This window comes from Echinops telfairi, unplaced genomic scaffold, assembly GCF_000313985.2.
Source record: "Echinops telfairi isolate 266 unplaced genomic scaffold, ASM31398v2 ScPeMD7_7424;HRSCAF=8462, whole genome shotgun sequence".
NCBI lineage: Eukaryota > Metazoa > Chordata > Mammalia > Afrosoricida > Tenrecidae > Echinops > Echinops telfairi.
Window position 1 is genome coordinate 80,499,702 of NW_022111324.1, and position 18,918 is coordinate 80,518,619.

General features: G+C 38.2%; 1 protein-coding gene across 2 annotated transcripts in view; it reads right to left on the reverse strand.

Moving 5' to 3' along the window:
* SMYD3 (SET and MYND domain containing 3) overlaps nucleotides 1-18,918 on the reverse strand; it is a 775,649-nt gene that overhangs the window by 614,821 nt on the left and 141,910 nt on the right. For both annotated transcript variants that reach the window (XM_045297858.1, XM_004699962.4), the window contains exon 3: nucleotides 463-570. In XM_045297858.1, the coding sequence (XP_045153793.1) occupies nucleotides 463-570 (108 nt within the window). The remainder of the gene's footprint in view (nucleotides 1-462; nucleotides 571-18,918) is intronic.

Below are 18,918 nucleotides of genomic sequence, written 5' to 3' on the forward strand. Positions count from 1 at the left end.
AAAAAAAAAAGAGAAAGAGCTTAAGAAATCATTCAAAAAGTTATAATTATTATAAAAATAAGAATGCTGCCATTTAAGATGAGCTTTCTTCTTTTTAAAATTTCATTTGTAAAGGCAAACAAAAAGGATACACTCATCTTGATGTTAATTCCTGGTTGGAAACTTGAAATGGCAACGTAACAAACATTACTAACATCTCATATCCCAAAGACAGGGCCTTCTGTTTCCAGAAGGAGATGAAAGGACCTTTGGAGAGGAGTGTGGGCTTCATCACTGCCACCACTGCTGAAACTAACAGGAGCATCAAGGAGCATCAACAGCCGGGACTTTTTTGCTCTTCATATAGTCTCACCTTCTGCTTTAACCTGGGTTTCATTTCAGCCGTAGACATGCATAAGAAGTGCAATTTCATGTGTTTCTGTCTCTTGGAACCCACACCTAGTTACTGAAGCTCATACTCACAAGTTTGAAAACCACTCTGCCAAGAAGGCGGACTGATTCAGGAGGGTATCTGGGTTGGCAGCTTTTAAGGCATTTGCATTCCCGCTTGTGGTCCGGCCAACCTTTTTTCTGTTAAGACAACAGTATGAGGACATGCATTAAAATTAAACGTTCAATAATACTTGGTTTGTACAGGAAAGTCACCAACAATAATTTAATTTCAAGAGCCTGAAAATAGCAGCAAAATAGAAAATGATGGCAATATTCTACTAATGCTAATGATCCAGGCCTCAGCTTTCAAAACAGACGCGATTACCAAGCATGGACAGTAAGTGCTTCTGCTACACTTCTGTCCTTCGATTTGACCCCTGAAATTATATTATCTAGCTGGTGGAATCCAATGAAGGAACCGTTATCGTTTACTTAATAATATATGAGATACTCTCTCACCGATTTAATAGCACTCAACAATAGAGAGAATCTCATTCCATATTAGAAAATGAAACACACCATTCAGGAAAATCAAAATAAGGAAGCTTTTTTACTTTCAATGGTGCTATACCAAGTACAGAAATATCAGCTAAGCCCAAACCCACATCATCAAGTTAATTCTGACCCCAGGGGACAAACAGAACTGATTCCCAGCTTTCTGAGATTGTATATCTACAGAAATAAATTGTCTGATGTTTCTCAAATGGTGGGATTTAGCCAGAAACCATGTATTTAACAGCCCAATACCTAGCCCATAGTGCCATCAGGGATCCTTAGAAGGTCTAATAGACAGCCCAAGATATAAAATATTATTGTTTGTTTTTGAGGCAATATAGACAGGGTTTATTAGCTAAAATAATCAATCATCCACCTTACCCAGCCCTAATCATCTGGTTTACAGTGAACACATTATCACAAAAAAACAGACAAACAAACAAAAACCCAATCACTAGAAAAGAATATAACTGGTAAAGGGTCATCAGAAAAGTGGGAGACGCAATGCAAAAAAGAGGCACAGTAGCTACACCAATGAGCTTAAACATACCAGTGATTCTGAGGATAGTGCAGGGCCAGTCCATGTTTTCTTCAGTTGTACACAGGGTTACTAAGAGTGGAAACCAATTTGATGGCATCAGAGATAGTTAACATTTATTGTGCCAACATGGCCAATGAACATATGTGAGATTAACTGAAGGGTGGAGAGATAAATGGCTCGACGAGCCTTGCCTCTCTTGTCTCTCGCTCTTGGATCATCAGAGCAGTGTGCGGCTGCCTTGCTTGTTCTCTGCCTCAATTTTCAAGCTACACTACCTGTGGGACACCTAACCCATGGACTGTGTCGCTGTAATTTTAGGTTCCTTCAAGACCTGCTTTACCACACTATTGGAACGTACATCTCTTGAGCTGGGGACTGTCAGACCCTGTAATCTGGCTGGTGACATGCCTTGCTGTTTGCTGCCTGTGCCCACATAGCCTGAATTGCCCTACAGAGGACTACCCGGCAGCCCTCAAGACTTGAAGGACTGCCAGTGTCTCACAACTGTCTCACGGGACTGAGTTGCACTGAGCCATTTGTAATGCTTTATAATTTAATTAACTGCTTATTTCTTGTTACATATCTATCTATATAAATATATATAAAATTATTAGCATTCTGGTTTCTAGAGAACCCTGTCTAACACAGCATCTGAAAACAAAATTTTGGTTTATGCCTGTTGTCCTTGGTTACTTCTTCATATATATCCCTTTTATTCTTAAATATGCCTGATTTGGCTGATAAGTTGTTCGAGGGGGCTTGAGAAAGTTTGGGGCAAAGTGGAATTAACAGATAATGGATTTTTCCATGAACTTTTGGAAGTCCCCTCATATTATTCTGTTAGCAAGCCGCTGGTGTGATTAAAGAGACTACAGAGTCCTTCGTCAATCTTCCAACACTGGGCATGAGTGAACCAAATGGAAAGGCATTCTATACCTATGTCTTGGATAAGAAAGGCTATGATCCCTTGGGATGGAACCATTTCCACATGGAAATAAAGTCTAGAGCATCTAATATTTAGCTATGATCATGGAAAATTAGATCAGATATCTGGTAAGATGGCAGGATGGGCAAGCATGCTACACAGACCTTCTGCAACAAAGACATGAGAGAACTGATATGGAAGATAATCTTGGAATCCTGATCTTCAGAAGAAAGGATAGAGAGGTGGATAGAATGCCAACTAGGTAAATAAGCTGAACGGGAGTGTCCAAAGAGATGGGTGGATTGTCAGCTGGTTTCACTTGCCCAGGACCAGCAAAGGTGCACACTGGTGGCTGACAACCAAAAAGGTAATATCCTCCCTTCTTCCCCATGCTCTCCTGGTGACCAGGAGCTGGGTCAACCCCACCCTCATTATTCACTGTCTAGATATTCCCCCAGAACCCCTGCACACCACCTTCACGCTCTTGGGTCAGATTCTCAAGTTTGATGGACATATATAACACTCTGAAAGAAAAAACTTTCAACCGAAAAATCACATACCAAGTAAAATTGTCCCTCAGATGCAATGACAAAATTACAATTATCTCTATATAAACAGAAATCAAAGGAATTTTACTAATCAGACCAACCTTATAAAAAATTCCGAGGGGGATTCTTTTGACAAAGAGTAGACAACAGGCAACAATCTGAGATTATTATACGTGAAAACACCACCCAGAATCTAGCCCAAACATATATTGTATGTACTCAAGTATAAGCCAACCCAAATATCAGCTGAGGCACCTAATTTTACCACAAAAACTGCATTCAAAATGTGCTGAAAAATTTGGCTTATACACAAGTATATACGGTAAGTTTTCCAAGTAAAACACCTTAAGAGGGAATATAGGAAACCAGGTATCAATTTGTAACAAAGATAATTAAGGCCAATAAAATAGAGTAATTACAGAACTTTCAAATGACAAGGAAGTCATTCATGTACATTTCAAGACAGAACACACTTATTAAATTTAAGGAGCCCCAGTAGTGTAGTGGTTACAGATTGGGTTGCAAGGTCAACAGTTCAAAACTACCAGCCATTCCACAGGAGAAAAATGAGGCTTTCTACTGCCACATAAATATTTACATTCTCAGACTCCATGGCAGTCAGTCAGTCTGTATTAAACATGGGAAGACATTAATAAAATATACAATCACCTCAAACAAAATGAATACGCATCATCAAAATGAAAATGAAAACAATCATAAAGATTTAGTAAATACTAAAATAACAGTAATGAAAAACTGACAAGAAAACTCATGACCTAAATAAGCACAGCACAGTAAATTATGTGGAATAAACACACATACACACACAAATGCACAGCAAAATGACTGTAATAAATTCATACCAATTAATAATTACACTAAATGTGAATGGATTAAATACACCAGTCAAAAGACAGAAAGTAGCAGAATGAATTAACAAACAAGACCTATGAATGTGAAACTTATATGAAACACACCTTAGACACAAAGACAAAAATACACTTAAAAAAAAATCAAAGGGTGAAAAAATATACTTTACGCTCAGAGCCATAAAAAAGAGCAAGAATATTAATTTCTGATAAAATAGACTTTAAGGGGAAAAACCAGCATAAGATACAAAGAAGAACATTAAATAATGACTAAATGGTCAATTGAACAAGAGGCTATACCATAATAAATATCTATCTAACCAATAAAAGCACCTCACAATACATAAATCAAACAATTACGGAGTAGAAGAGGGAGACAAACACTAAAATAATAGTTGGAAACTTCACTATATATCACTCTGGAATTCACATTGTCAAGAACAGACCAAAATCAATTTTTCCATCTAAAAGCTACCGAAAAATAGAAAAAGGGTAGCAAACTAAGCCACAACAAGAAATAAAAATTATAATAATTACAGCAGAAATAAATAAACCTACAACAAAAATAATACAAAGAATGAGAAAGACAAGAAGTTGCTTCTTTGAAAGGATTAACAAAACAGACAAGCCAGATAAACAAGTGGCTATCTAGCTCAGAAGCAACAAAGCCCACATGGAAGTACACCAGCCTGTGTGATCATGAAGAGTCAATGGGATCAGGTATCAGGCATCTAAGACCCAGAACAAAACCATATACAAGGTGAATGGGGTTGGGGGGGGGTCAGGGGCTGGTGTAGAGATCTGTAGACAATTGGACATCCCCTCACAGATGGGTCACAGGGAATAGAAGGGCCGTCAGGCTGCAGTATGGCACCGATGAAACATATACCTTCCTCTAGTTCTTTGGTGCTTCCTTCACCCCCTATCATGACCTTAATTAGACTTTACAAATCAGATTAGACTGGAGCATGCATACTGCTACAGATAAGAGCTCACAACACAGGGAATCTAGGATAGATACACCCTTTAGGGCCAACAATGAGAGTAGAGATACCAGTAGGATTAGGGGAGGGTGGGGCGAAAATGGGGAATCAATCACAGGGATCAATCTAGAACCCCTTCCCAGGGGGAAGAATAACGGAAAAGTGAGTGAGGGGCGGAAAAGTGGGTGAGGAGCGATGGAGGACGATGTAAGATAACGTATCAAGGGTTCATGAGGGAGGGTGGACGCGAGAGTGAGGGGGAAGAAATGGGGAGCTGATATCAGGAGCTCAGGTGGGAAGAGAATGCTTTGAAAATGATGGCGGCATATGTGCAAATGTGCTTCACACACTGATGAATGTCTGGATTGTGATAAGAGATGTAAGCCCCCAATAAAAGTTTTGTTTTTTTTAATGGAGAAGTAAAGAGAGCTCTTGTCTTCGTGACAAAATACAAATATTCAGGATTAGAAAACTGGAGGAAATAATGAGTTTAATAATAAGTTTTCCATTAAAAGAGGTGACCAGCAATTACCTAAAGCAGACCAAGACAAGACATCAAAAGGTAGAATGTGGTATCAAGAGTGAATTCTTTTTAAATAATTTATTTTTTAAAATAGTAACAATCTAGAATCTAACAAGGGGTCACAAGGGGGGGGAGGATGAGGAGCTGATCCCAAGGTCTCAACAGAAAGTAATGTCTAGAAAAGAACGATGGCAATATATATACTAATATATCGGATACAATTGATGTCTGGATTGTAACAAGAGTTGTGAGAGCCCGGAATAAAATTATCTAAAAAAACAAAAACAAGAACAGACAAACCACTGGCAAATCCAACAAAGGAAAAGAAGGAGAAAATGCACATAACAAAGATAAGAAGGGAAACGGGCCACATCACAGCAGAACAAACTGACATTAAAAGGATAACAACGTAATACCATTAAGGCCTGCACTCCAACAACTTTAAAACTGCAGAAGAAATAAGCATATATCTAGAAACACACTAACTACCTACGTTAACAAGAAAAGGAGCAGAAAAACAGCATAGCTTTAACAAAAGAAGAAATTGATCAGGTCTTTGAAAATGCTCAAGAAAATAAAATCCAAGCCCTGAGGGCCTCACTGGCAAATTCTATGCAAGATTCAGAGAAAGGTGACGCGAATTCTCCTCAAATGTTTCCATATATAGAAAAAGATGGAAACTTTCATTTACTTTATGACGTAAGGATAGCCCTGATATTAAAACCATGCAAAGACACAACCAGGAGGGGAAAAAAGTATAGAAAAATATCACTCATGATGATAGATGCGAAAATTCTCAACAAAATCTTTTCCAATAGAATCCAATAATATATCAAAAAGAGTAATATATCATGACCAAGTGCATTCATATCAGATGTGCAACAATGATTCAACATTAGAAAACCAATGTAATTTATCACATAAATAAAGGAAAATACATGATCATATAACATATCAATTGATGCAAAAAGGCATTTTATAAAATATAACACCCATTCTTGATTAAAACTCTCAATAAATTAAGAATAGAAGGAAATTCTTTAACATAAAGAATATATACAAAATCAATAGCCAATAATACTCTCAATTAAGAGGAACTGAAAGCATTCCTATTGACAAAACTGCTCTGTCTCACCACTCCTCTTCAACACAGTACTGGCAGTCAAAGCCAGAGCTGTCATATAACAGAAAGAAACTAAAAACATCCACTCTGGCAGAGAAGTAAAACTCAGTTTGTAGATGATATGTTCTCATAAATAAGAAAAAAATCAAAAATAAAATAAAAATATAAATTAAAAAAATCAAAAGACTTGACAAGGAAATTGATAGAACTAACTGAAAGACTCAACAACACGACAGGAGTGTAAGATCAGCTTACAAAAATAAGTCCGATTCCTTTATACTACGAAGAGAGCCCTGAAAAGGAAATCAAGGAAATGATACCTTTTACAATAGTCACCTCAAAAAATGAAATCCTTGGGAATGAATTTAACCAGAGACATGAAAGATCTGTATGAAAAAAAACTATAAACTACTACAAGAAAGCAAAAGGCCTACATAAATGGAAGAATACCAAAGGCTCATGGATAGGAACATTGTTAAAATGTCAATATTGCCCAAAGTGATCTACAGATAGAAAGCCACCCCAATCCAGATTCCAGCCCCATTCTTTAAGGGGTGGAGAACATTTGGTCCACAGGCTGTATAAGGCCCTTGAAATCATCAATAGTAGTTGTATTAGTCTAGGTACTTTGGAGAAACAAATCCACGGCGACTCACGTATAAGAGAGAGTTTTATGTAAAGAAAGTGTGCATCACGAAAACATCCCAACCCAATGCTGCCCAAGCCCACAAGTCCAACATTAACCCATTAACCCAACACCAGTCCACAAAGTCCTCCACCTCACAAAACAGAGGCAATGATGCCGACTGTAGGAGGAAAGCTGAGTCAGTGAACAAATAAGCATCTCAGCACTAGCAGGGGTCTCCACACGGCTGCTCCAGCACCCAGGGCTGCATCGGGATAGGTCCATGCGGCTTCTCCTTGGGGATGTCTTGTAGGATGTCAATCTTGCAAGCTGAAGCAGGGAGCTGCTAAGGCAGCTGCATCCTGGTGCGACCATCACAAAGCAAGAGACCGGAGAACTAGAAAGGCGAGGCTTCACCACCCATTTATCCCTCCGCCTTTCAATTAGCCCCACATGTGATTATCGGCCAGGCTGGCACAATTAACTAACTCAGTAGTTAATATCACACATGTCACTAAAGAAAAGTAGTTCCATGAATGAAGTTATAAATATCCAAATGGCCCTTGGCATAAAAAAGGTTCTCCACCCTGCTTTAAAGAGGTGGAAAAACTTATTGCCAACTTTATATGGAAAGGAAAGTGAACTCAGATAATCAAAGCATTATTTAAAAAGACAACAAATTAGGAGACCTATCAATATTCTGATCTGAAAATCTACTCCACAACAATAGTCAAAACAGCTTGGAAAACTGACTTTTGACAAAGGCTAAACCATATTAAATGGGAAAATCTAGTCTCTGTAACAAATAGTGCTGGCAAAACAGGATTTCCACTTGCAGTAGAATAAAACAGGGCCCATATCTCACTCTATACATAAAAATAAATTTTGTATGAATCCAAGACCTAAATATAATACCTTGAACTATAAAATATAATTGATAAAAAATAGGTACAAAAAGGTGCCTTAATTCATGTCAGAAATATAATATCAATTATAATGAAAACCACAGAGACAGCAGAAGGCTAAGACCTCCTGAAAATTACACACTTCAGTATATCAAAAGACTTCAACAGACTGGTGAAATAGTGGTAACTGTGTTGTACATAAAATCCTGCAACAGAGGCAAACATTTTGCATACATAATCCAGTATGTCCATCCAAGCAAATGCAGGCTGCTCTCTGGTCACATGTGTCCAATGTGTCAAATTTGTTCTTGAGATGGATCTCTAAAGTCAGGTGGGATATACTCAAGGACATATTTTTTGGTGCTCCTGAGTTGGTTTGAAATTAATTCAGCTTCAACTTCAACTTACATGTTAACATTTGGTACTCTGTTCCGCAGCTGGCCCCTGCCTTGTTTTGGCTGATGATACTCAGCTTCTCCACTATTTCTTACCATAAACATAATCAATTTTATCTCTATGCCATCAGATGATGACCATGTTCATAGGCACAGTGTATGTTGTTGAAAAAAGTTATTTACTACAGGCATGTACATATGTAAATATATTTATATATGAGGATGGGGAAATAGCTCTATGTGCATATATTTATAGATAGCAGATGGACATTGGGCCTCCACTCAAGTACTCCCACAATGCAAGAACATTTTGTTCTATTAAACTGACATTCCACGATGCTCACTTTCCCGACACGACGGCTGAAGAAAAATGGGTGTATAAGCAAATGTGGTGAAGAAAGCTGATGGTGCCTGGCTATAAAAAGTATATAGGAAAGGGGAGGAGGAAGGGAAGGGGGGGGGGGGGAGGAAAATTAGCGGATTCCGGGAACCCAAGAGGCAAGCGAATTTTGGGAATAATAAGGGTAACAAATGTATAGATGTGCTTTACACAATTGATCTATGTATTGTGATGAACTGTATGAGCCCCAATAAATTGATTTTAAAAAAAGAAAAAAAATATATAGCATCTGGGGTCTTAAAGTCTTGAAGGTACACAAGAGGCCATCTAGCTCAGAAGCAACAAGTCCACATGAAAGAAGTACACCAGCCTGTGTGATCACAAGGTGTCTAAGGGATCAGGTATCAGGCATCAAAGAACAAAAAAAATCATATCATTGTGAATGAGGAGGAGTGCAGAGTGTCCCAAGACCCATCTGTAGGCAACTGGACATCCCCTTACAGAAGGGTCATGGGGAGGACACGAGCCAGTCAGGGTGCAGTATAGCAAGAATAAAACATACAGCTTTCCTCTAGTTCTTAAATGTTTCCTCCCCACCACTATCATGATCCCAATTCTACCTTACAAATCCTGCTAGACCAGAAGATGTACACTGAATCTGGAAACACAGGGAATCCAGGACAGATAAACCCTTCAGGACTAGTGATGAGACTGGCAATACTGGGAGGGTGGAGGGAAGGGAAGGTAGAAACAAGGAATGGATTACAAGGATCTACATATAACATCCTCCCTGGGGGACAACAGAAAAGTGGGTGAAGGGAGACATTGGACAGTGTTAGATATGACAAAAGAATAATAATTTTTAAATTATCAAGGGCTCATGAGAGAGGGGGAACAGGGAGGGAGGGAGAAAATGAGGAGTTGATACCAGTGGCTCAATGGAAAGCGAATGTTTTGAGAATGATGAGGGCAACAAATGTACAAATGTGCTTGACACAATGGATGTATGCGTGGATTCTGATAAGAGTTGTACGAGTCCCCAATAAAATGATTTTTTTTAAAAAAAGAAAAAGAAAAAAGTTATTTAAAATGAAGAAGTCATTAGTCTTGCAAAAGTCTATCATGCAATCAATCTTCAGCTTCAATTCTATCATCAAGGCCTTATTTTCCAACTAATGATCCTCCCTCATTCTTTCCAACTTTCACACTCCAACCACTAGAGATTATTAATGAATTTTTATTGCAAGTTTGATCAATTTCAGACTGAAGTTGTTGACAGAATTGGTCAATTTCTTCATCACTGGCTTAATGATTAGTTTATAAATTTGAGTAATAGTTGTACTAACTGGTCTTGCATGTAGGCATACGTTTCCATATGTAACCTATCACAGACAGATTTGTACTTCAAGGGAGATCTTGATACATTCTTTTTGACAATAAATGTAGTGTAATTCCTCTTCACTTTGTTATTCCAAGAATAGTAAACCATATAATTTTATATTTTCTTTCTCTTTTATGTGGTAGTTAGGGTATTATATTGGTATTTTGAAAATATGTAGATTATACTATCTATGAATTTAATTTCAAGATAATAGAGAAAGCAATGAATATATATTTCACACAAAGGTGGCTGTGGGTCTGAGGATGCAGCGTTTCCAGATTAAGACAGGTTAGGAAGAAAAGTCTGGTGATCTAATTTCAAAAATTAATCAATGCAAATCCTACAGATCACAGAATATTGCTTAAGGCTTGATCTTACTTACTTTGGAAACAACATGCAGAAAGACCTAGTGATGAAGAAGGATATCCTGTTTGGAAGAATGGAGTGTCAGCAGAGGCAAGGGGAGCCAGGAACTCAAACATACCAACAATCATAAAGATGGCACAGGACAGGCTATGTTTCTGTCTGCTGTACATCGGGTTACTGTGAGTCAACGCCAGTTCAACAGCGACGAACAATAAAATCATTCAAAATGCCTATACACACCACATACATACAGATTTTTTTTTTTTAATTATACGACCTGGGAACCACTCCTCAGATTCTGACCGAGTAGAACTTTGTAGGACCGAGTAGAGCTGCTACCTGGGATTCAGACGCTATGCATTTTTTGAGGAGCAGAGAGACTCGTCTTTCTCTCACAAAGCAGCTGATGGGTTCAAACCACTGACCTTGCAGTTTAGCAGGCCCAGATCCAACTGGCTCTGTCACCAGGGCTCCTTACTTTGTAAACAACATGCCACTGATATTTCAAATACTAGCAGTGTCAAATACTACCACGGGTATGGTGGAGAGGTTCCAGCAGAGTTTCCAAATTAAAACAGACTAAGAAGAAAGATCTGGTGATCTAATTTGAAAATTAACCAATGTGAACCCTAGAGATCACACAATATTGTTCGAGACTTCTAGAATTTGCAGAGATCCTAGAACTAGGATCAGGTGTCTCTATTGCTTTTTAATCACTGCAAAGAATTCCATTGGGTTAGACTAAATTGCTGAAAATCCACTGGGCTAGACTAAATTACAAAGAGAACCATTATACAAAGGGGCTTCAAAAATTCTGTGGACATATTCCATTATCTTTTAATTCCATATGGATCAAATTTAATTCTGCATATCTCAAGCAGCTGAAACAACCAAATATTGCTCTATATCTATCGTTAAACTATCACCCAACACAAAGAAACATTTTATCATGCTGAGACGGGGTTTCTAAGCAGGACATAAAACCCAGAAACCATGAGAAAATGATATATATGGTAAAATACATTAAAAATACATATTTTTTTATATTGGGGAGAAAAACCTTTATGGTATTGGTACCATAAACAAGTCTGGAAGATAAAGGGGAAAACTACGTGGGGGGGAAGACAGGAGAGTGGGAGAGAGAATCTAAAATATGCTATGTACAGTGTTAAATATACAATTTGCAAAGCAGTTTTACAAATAACTGAAAAACATTTCTACACCAATACAAAAAGTGGGGAGAGGGAGGTGCAGAGAATTAAAAATTCATGCCTAAAAAAATCTAGGAAGTAAATTATTAGACAAATGTGATGGGTGTCATGATCTTTTCTTAATGAATATCTTGAGAAGATCGATCAACTTTTTAAAAGATATTGTGATAGTAACATAATTTGGTGTCTACTTGAGGATATTAAGAGTGAAGGGGTGGAGTCTAGCCTGTCAATCAGGTCACAGCCTGATGATGTGGGCATGGCCTTCCCATTAGGATTCTGGGAACTTCCTCTCTTTCTCTCTGGAGGTGAGTCACACTCTCTGCTTCACCCTCCTGTAGAAGAGCCACACTCTGAGATCTGGTGGAACCAGTGCTGAGATACTTCCACCGGCATTGGATCCACAAGACTTTCCACCCGCCAGCCTGTGATCTTCCTGAATTCAGCATCATTGCATATGCTGTGTGAGTCTGAAAAGGAATTTATGGACTAGTATAGGACATATAGGCTTATATCAGAATTATTTGGACTGGATTTATTGGACAGAATTGATTTGGACTGGACTGGATGTTTTCTCAATATATCATTTCTCTTTGATATAAAGCTCTCTTACACACCTATGAGTGTCACTGGATTTGTTTCTCTACTCAACCCAGCCTAACACAGATTGAGCTGCTAACCCCAAAGTCAGCAGTTTGGAACCACCAGCTGTTCCACTGATGGCAGATGACACTTTCTAGTTCCAAAAAGGTAGAAAGTTTCAGAAATCCACAAGGGCAGTTCTACTCTGTCCAGAAACCCAGACGGGCAGTTTTACTCTGTCTTAAGGGTTGCTGAGTCAAAAATGCTTCGATGGCAATGAGTTTGTGAGTCTGTTTATTAACTGTAGTTTTCCAATTGCTAATAAAAACGCTATTGTGTATGTTCCCTCATTTACAATAGTAATACCAAAAAGAAAACTGTATCTTTTGTTTCACAATACTCACTGCCATCAAGTCAGTGCCAAATTATAGCAACCCTATAAGATGGGGTTGAACTGTCTCTGTGAGTTTTGGGGACTCTTATGGGTAGATAAAGTCCATTCTTTCTCCCGTGAAGCAGCTGGTGGTTTTGAACTGTGAACCCTGCGGTTAGCAGCCCAATGCATAACCACTATACCACCAGAGCTCTTGTTTCATAATAAAACCTACAAATTTTTTAAAAGTTGAAAAAACTCAATTTTGCTGAGGCAATTGGATATCTCTATGGGAAATAAAAAATAAGCAAAGAAAAAAACGAATAAAAAGTACACATTTTCTATATAGGAAACTAAAAATGAAAAAACATAAACAAACTCACTGTTATCTAATCACAATTCAGACACATAGAGACCCTATCGGACAGAACTGCCCCTGTGAGTTGTAAGACTGTAACTCTATGGGAAATAGAAAACCTCCTCTTTTTCCCACAGGGTGGCTGGTGGTTTCAAACAGCTGACCTTGCAGTTAGCAGCCCAACGAGTAACCACTACACCACCAGTGCTCAATAAACGAAAAGTACAAAAAAAACCCAAAAACCAATAAATAAAAATGAAGAACAGTGTAAAAGAAATGCTAATAGAAGCAAGACAATCTGGGTAACCCATTATATTAGCAGCAGTATTAGCATACGATTGTAAAATTCTATGGTTCTATGATATACATATATTAATATAAGGCCACCCATTGCGTGTCAAATAAAATAGTCAGAGTACACACCAAAGCAACTACTTGAGCGAAATTAGCTTTGTTGGTAAAATTATAATTTGTATTCTGGATTGTTAATAAACATTAAAATATTTCATATACATCTCATTGGCCAAGAACTAATATCCATAATTTATCCTTAAAAACTTAAAGGATGGAAAAAAAAAAACCTTAAAGGATGCAAGCTCCCAGATTTGTTTTAAATACTGAAAAACTGGTCATTTCCCCCCAGCTTTTCCTGGAAAAAAAATGCTATTTTTTTGGTCTTCTTCCTTATGCTTTCTATTATTATTTGAATTTTATACAAAGAGTATGTACTATACTTTAAATAAAAAAAAACATAATGATCTTTCTTAGCTGTGGTAACTGATTCTGGGAAAAACATTTTTATAAGAAAGAGGAAGAAAAAACTTACTTCCTAATAAATATGTGTGCTGCTATTTAATTCTTTTAAGAATCTTGGATTCAAAGCAGAGTGCAAATGCATTATTTTTTTAATGTTAAAAACAAGCTAATGCGTTATTTTCTAATACTGAAAAAATGTTTTAATATAAAGACTTCTTTAAGACCTTATCAATGTATAGCTTTGTTTTATGTCAGATTTTCTTAAATGAATGAACTACCAATAAGGTGTGATTGCATGTAACAGATGTTTCACACATACCTCATGATCAGTTCTAAAACCAGTAGCATGTAGGAGATATCATTTATTGTCTTCATCCCTGACGGTTTGAAATTACAGACATGCACACTCAAAAGGGCAGTAAACTCCCTAAAATTGTTTCTATAACCAACTGAGATGTTCCTGGGAAAAGATAAATTCGATTTCTTTTCTTTTCTTTAGGTAAAACAGTGTTCACACCAGTAACACTATTACTGTAGCTTTGCTCTCCTTTTTGGACATAAAGTCACCATAGTTTAATAAGTCATTTAAATACTGCGAAGCAGTGAATTTTGGTGGAAATAAATACTCATTTTAGAAAATATGTATTATTATTATTATTATTATGTGAATTGCACGGTTGTTTGGAGAGAACAAGGAGTTTAAAGCCAGAAAAGGTGTGCATCAAGGTTGTATCCTTTCACCATCCTTATTCACTACAGAGGCGGAACAAATAATCCCGAAGCTGGTCTGTGTGAAGAAGAATGCCACATTAAGATTGGCAGAAGGCGTACTAACAGCCTGCAATATGCAGATGCCACAACCTTGTGTCCTGAATTTGAAGACCTTAAAGCATAGTACTGTTACACATCAGTATAAAGAAAATGGCAAGTATTTCAATGGCAAAATGCTGTGGTTCTATAATATCCACTCATGAACAATATAAAAATTATGTCAAAAATGACTTGAAGCATGTCCAGTTTACATAGCACTGAAAATACGCAACCTTTACAGTATTTCCCTGCGCTTGTCAATAATGTGGGTGAAGAACTTGCCTTAAAATGTGTAGAAAAGAAAATTATTTTTCACTAAGGCCTTAAGTAGAAAGCAAATGTTTTGAGAATGATGAGGGCAACAAATGTACAAATGTGCTTGACATATAGTGGATGTATGTATGGATTGTGATAAGAGTTGTACGAGGCCCCAGTAAAATGATTTTTTTTAAAGAGTAGGTCAATTAGACAATGGTCACGTGTTTGATAATATTAGAAACATACGGTGTCTCTGATCATATCATGTTCATCATTGAAAAGTCCTTTTATACTTCTACTGGAATTACACTTTTTTCTCTTTATGCTATCTGCTTGTTTACTGAAGTCAGAAATGCAAGGGAATATACATGAAATCTTTCATCATAAATATAAAAAGTTTTATGAGATGAATAAGTAAATATTACAAACACACACACAAAAAGGAAATTATTTTGCGTCCATCTATTCAACAATTTCACATAGGACTAACAGCTACCATTAACTGAGCATCTTCTAGGTGTTTGGAACGTGCTGTCAGGAGAGACCAGTCCTTGGAGAAGACATCATGCTTGGTAAAGGAGCGGCCAGCGAAAGCGCGGAAGAACTGCAACAAGGTAAGTGCAGGGGCTGCATCGAGGGGCCCACACGTAAGGACGATTTCAAGGACGGGCTCAGGACCAGGCAGCGGTTTGTTCTGTCATTCCTACGATCACTTTGAGTCAGAATCCACTGGACAGCACCTAACTACAGCAGTATGTGAAGTATTGTCCCAGTAATTTTTTCTTACATATTCGCAACTCCATATATTCACGAAAACCCATCTAAAGGTTTCTTATGTTATGGGAAAAACATGGGTTAGCTGCGTTGCTACAGAACTTGCAGGACAGAGATCTGGCAGTTTTCTGTTTACTTCCAAACGGTTGGATAGCAAGGACCTACGATGTCTTCCTGCATGCCCCAAATGTAGGCGAGTATTAAACCACAAGTTGTCAGATACATGCATCTCTGAAAAGCTGGAATGTGGGAAAAGAATACTCGAAGGCCAAGCAGGATGTCTAACAGCTTCAGTTGACGGGCATGTATGATTAAAATCTTGCATAAAATCTCCTTAGAGCATGCTGGAGGTTCCGTGATAGAAATGCGATTTATTACTTTAAAAGCTTTCTGAATACTGCATCACACGTAGAACTCAAATGACTCATTGCTTTGGGCAAATCTGCTGCAAAGATTTCCTTAAAAGGTTAGAAAGTAAAGATGTCGTTTTGAACACTGAGGTGCACCTGACCCAAATCGGGGTATTTTCAATCACCTTCCATGAATGCAAAAGCTGGCCGGTGCAGAAGGAAAAGGGAGGGAGAACGGGTGCATGTGAATTGTGGTGTTAGTGAATATTATGAAACATATGATGGGCGCACTGAAGAATGGATAAAACTTAGACCTAGAATGCTCCTGAGATGGTAGCATGGTCACACTTTGTCTCACATATTTTGGGCATCTTATCAGGAAGGTCAGTCCCTAGAGAAGGATATCACACTTGGTAAAGGGTCAACAGCAACAACAACAAAGGAGGAAGGGGCTCAACAAGACTGACAGTGTCGGCAACAATGGGTTCACACATGGCGCCAATGTTGCGAGTGATGCAGGGCCAGGCCAGGCAGCATTTCATTCTGTGGCACATCACTCAATGGCACCTAAGGGCAACCAAGTGCAAGACGGGATCGGATACTGACCAAAATGTCTAACCCATCCATGGCTTTGTATTTCTCCGTTTATACGTGCTCAGGACGTGTCATAACAGAGAGGTTTATCTATGCAAACTGCTTGCATGTATTTATAGACAAAATCACAACATCACAGTTGATGCTAAGATCAAAAAGGAAAGCAGACTAAGCTTTCTCATGAAAACCATTCTCAAAATAATAATTTTTAAATGTTACAAAATCGATAGCAAGTAAGTGGCACTGTCAGACAGGCACTAGCTTGCTAATCCTAAAAAGGCTCAATCTACAGCCGCTCCTCTGGAGAAAGAGGGCGCGATCTGCCCCCATAAAGATATGTGGCCTCAGGGACCCTCACAGAGTCACAAGGAGTTTAAATCGGAGTTTCTTTTTCTGGTAATAGCAGTAAACATATATCATAAATTAAGATGGTATATATCTTTCAAAACAAAACATACCAGGACTATTTCTGGAAAATAATAGTAGTCACATGAGGAAACAATAGAAAGACTTCTCACAGTACGATTTTGTACGAAATTAATTTTTATAATGAAAATGTATTCTTGTATTGCTTATGTTTAAAAATGAAAAGCAAAAATGATGGCATTGATACAGTCCTTCTGGGCACAAGGGATACATTACATTCTGTTCTGTTCCCATAGCCTCTCTCAGATAGCCCCGCTGATAGGATAGACCCACACATCATGCTGAGCTAGTGAGTCAAAATTATGTCCCCCTAGGGTGCACATATGATGAATTTTATGATACAGACTCTTATCCTCTATATCAATTTCCAATTGTCAGTTTAATTTTGCATTGCTTTGTGGGAATCTACAATAATTACAAGGTTTAATGCTGTACTTTAAGGCTGCGCTAAACAGAGCAGTTTAAATGCATATTTTGGGCCAGTCTTTGACTCCTAGCCCAACACTACCCTGCACACATATTCACACACTCAAGGGTACACACACACTACCTGATGTCATATATATGTTTCATCCTATAGTCCTCTTAACTCCACAATAAACATGAAGATGAAATTGCTATTAATACAGCAGTACAAACTAATGTATGTAGTAAATATGCACCCATATAATGAATCAAAATGACCTATCTACCCATGAAACCCGGTTTCTCAGTCTAATCAGCTAATGGCTACCCCACCCATTTTAGTGTAAAAGGAAAATGTAGCGTTGGAGGGGAAAAGATAAGTCATGAAAATGGATAAAATAAAAGCAAATGTTTGGGTCATCAGCAGTAGAAAGAAATTACATCTAAAAATTATTTTAAAGTAATATAATTCTTGGGTCCACATGTAGTCTTAACTTCAAGGTCACATAACTCTGTTTCACATGAACAAAAGAGCTAAAACATCACCACCACCTTTCTGGAATTTATCTGGTAGCAAAACCATGGATTTCTTCCTTTATTTTATTTTATTTTTTTTAACCACAGTTCTTGTTAATGATCTTACATAAACATGGGATCTTTCTTTCACAGAATTCTTAATTTATAAAATGCAGCCAAACATCCCTCACAGAAGGGTCACAGGAAGGGACGAGCCAGCCAGGATGAATACAGCACCAACTAAACATACAACATTCCTCGAGTTCTTTAATGCTACCTCCCCCCACAACCATGACCCAGTTCTACCTTCCAAGTCTGGCTAGACCAGAGCATGTCCACTGGCACATATAAGAGCTCTTGACACACAGAAGCCAGAAAAGACAAACCCCTCGAGAACAATAATGGGAGCAGTGATACCATGAGGGTGGGGGAGAAAGGGGGCGCAATCACAATGACTGACGTACAAATGCCGCCACCACCACCACCAAGGGGGTGAACAACAGAACCGTGCCTCCAGGGAGACAGCAGTCAGTGTAAGATATGAAAATAATAATAATGTGTAAATTATGAAGGGTTCATGAGGGAGGGAGGAGGGAAGGGGGGTGAGGGAAGGAGGAAGGGATAGACAGAGGGAGGGAGGAAAAAAGTGAGGAGCTAATACCAAGGGTTCAAGTAGAAAACATGTTTTGAAAAGAATGATGGCAACATATGTACAAATGTGCGTGACACAATGCATGTATGGATTGTCACAAGAGCAGTAAGAGCCCCCAGTAAAATGATTTTTTAATGGTCAAAATAATTCCATTATTTTTAACATTCCCTATTTTTACTACAGGGGCCCTGGCAGCATAATGAGTTTTGCACCAGGCTGCTAACCACAAGATTGGGGGTTCAAATCCACTAGCCTCTCCAAAGGAGAGAGATGAAATGGTCTGCTCCCATTAAGATTTACAGCCTTGCGCTTGAAGGTAATCAAGCGGCCATCAAGCTCAGAAGCAACAAAGCCCACATGGAAGAAGCACACCAGCCTATGCAACCACGAGGTGTCGAAGGG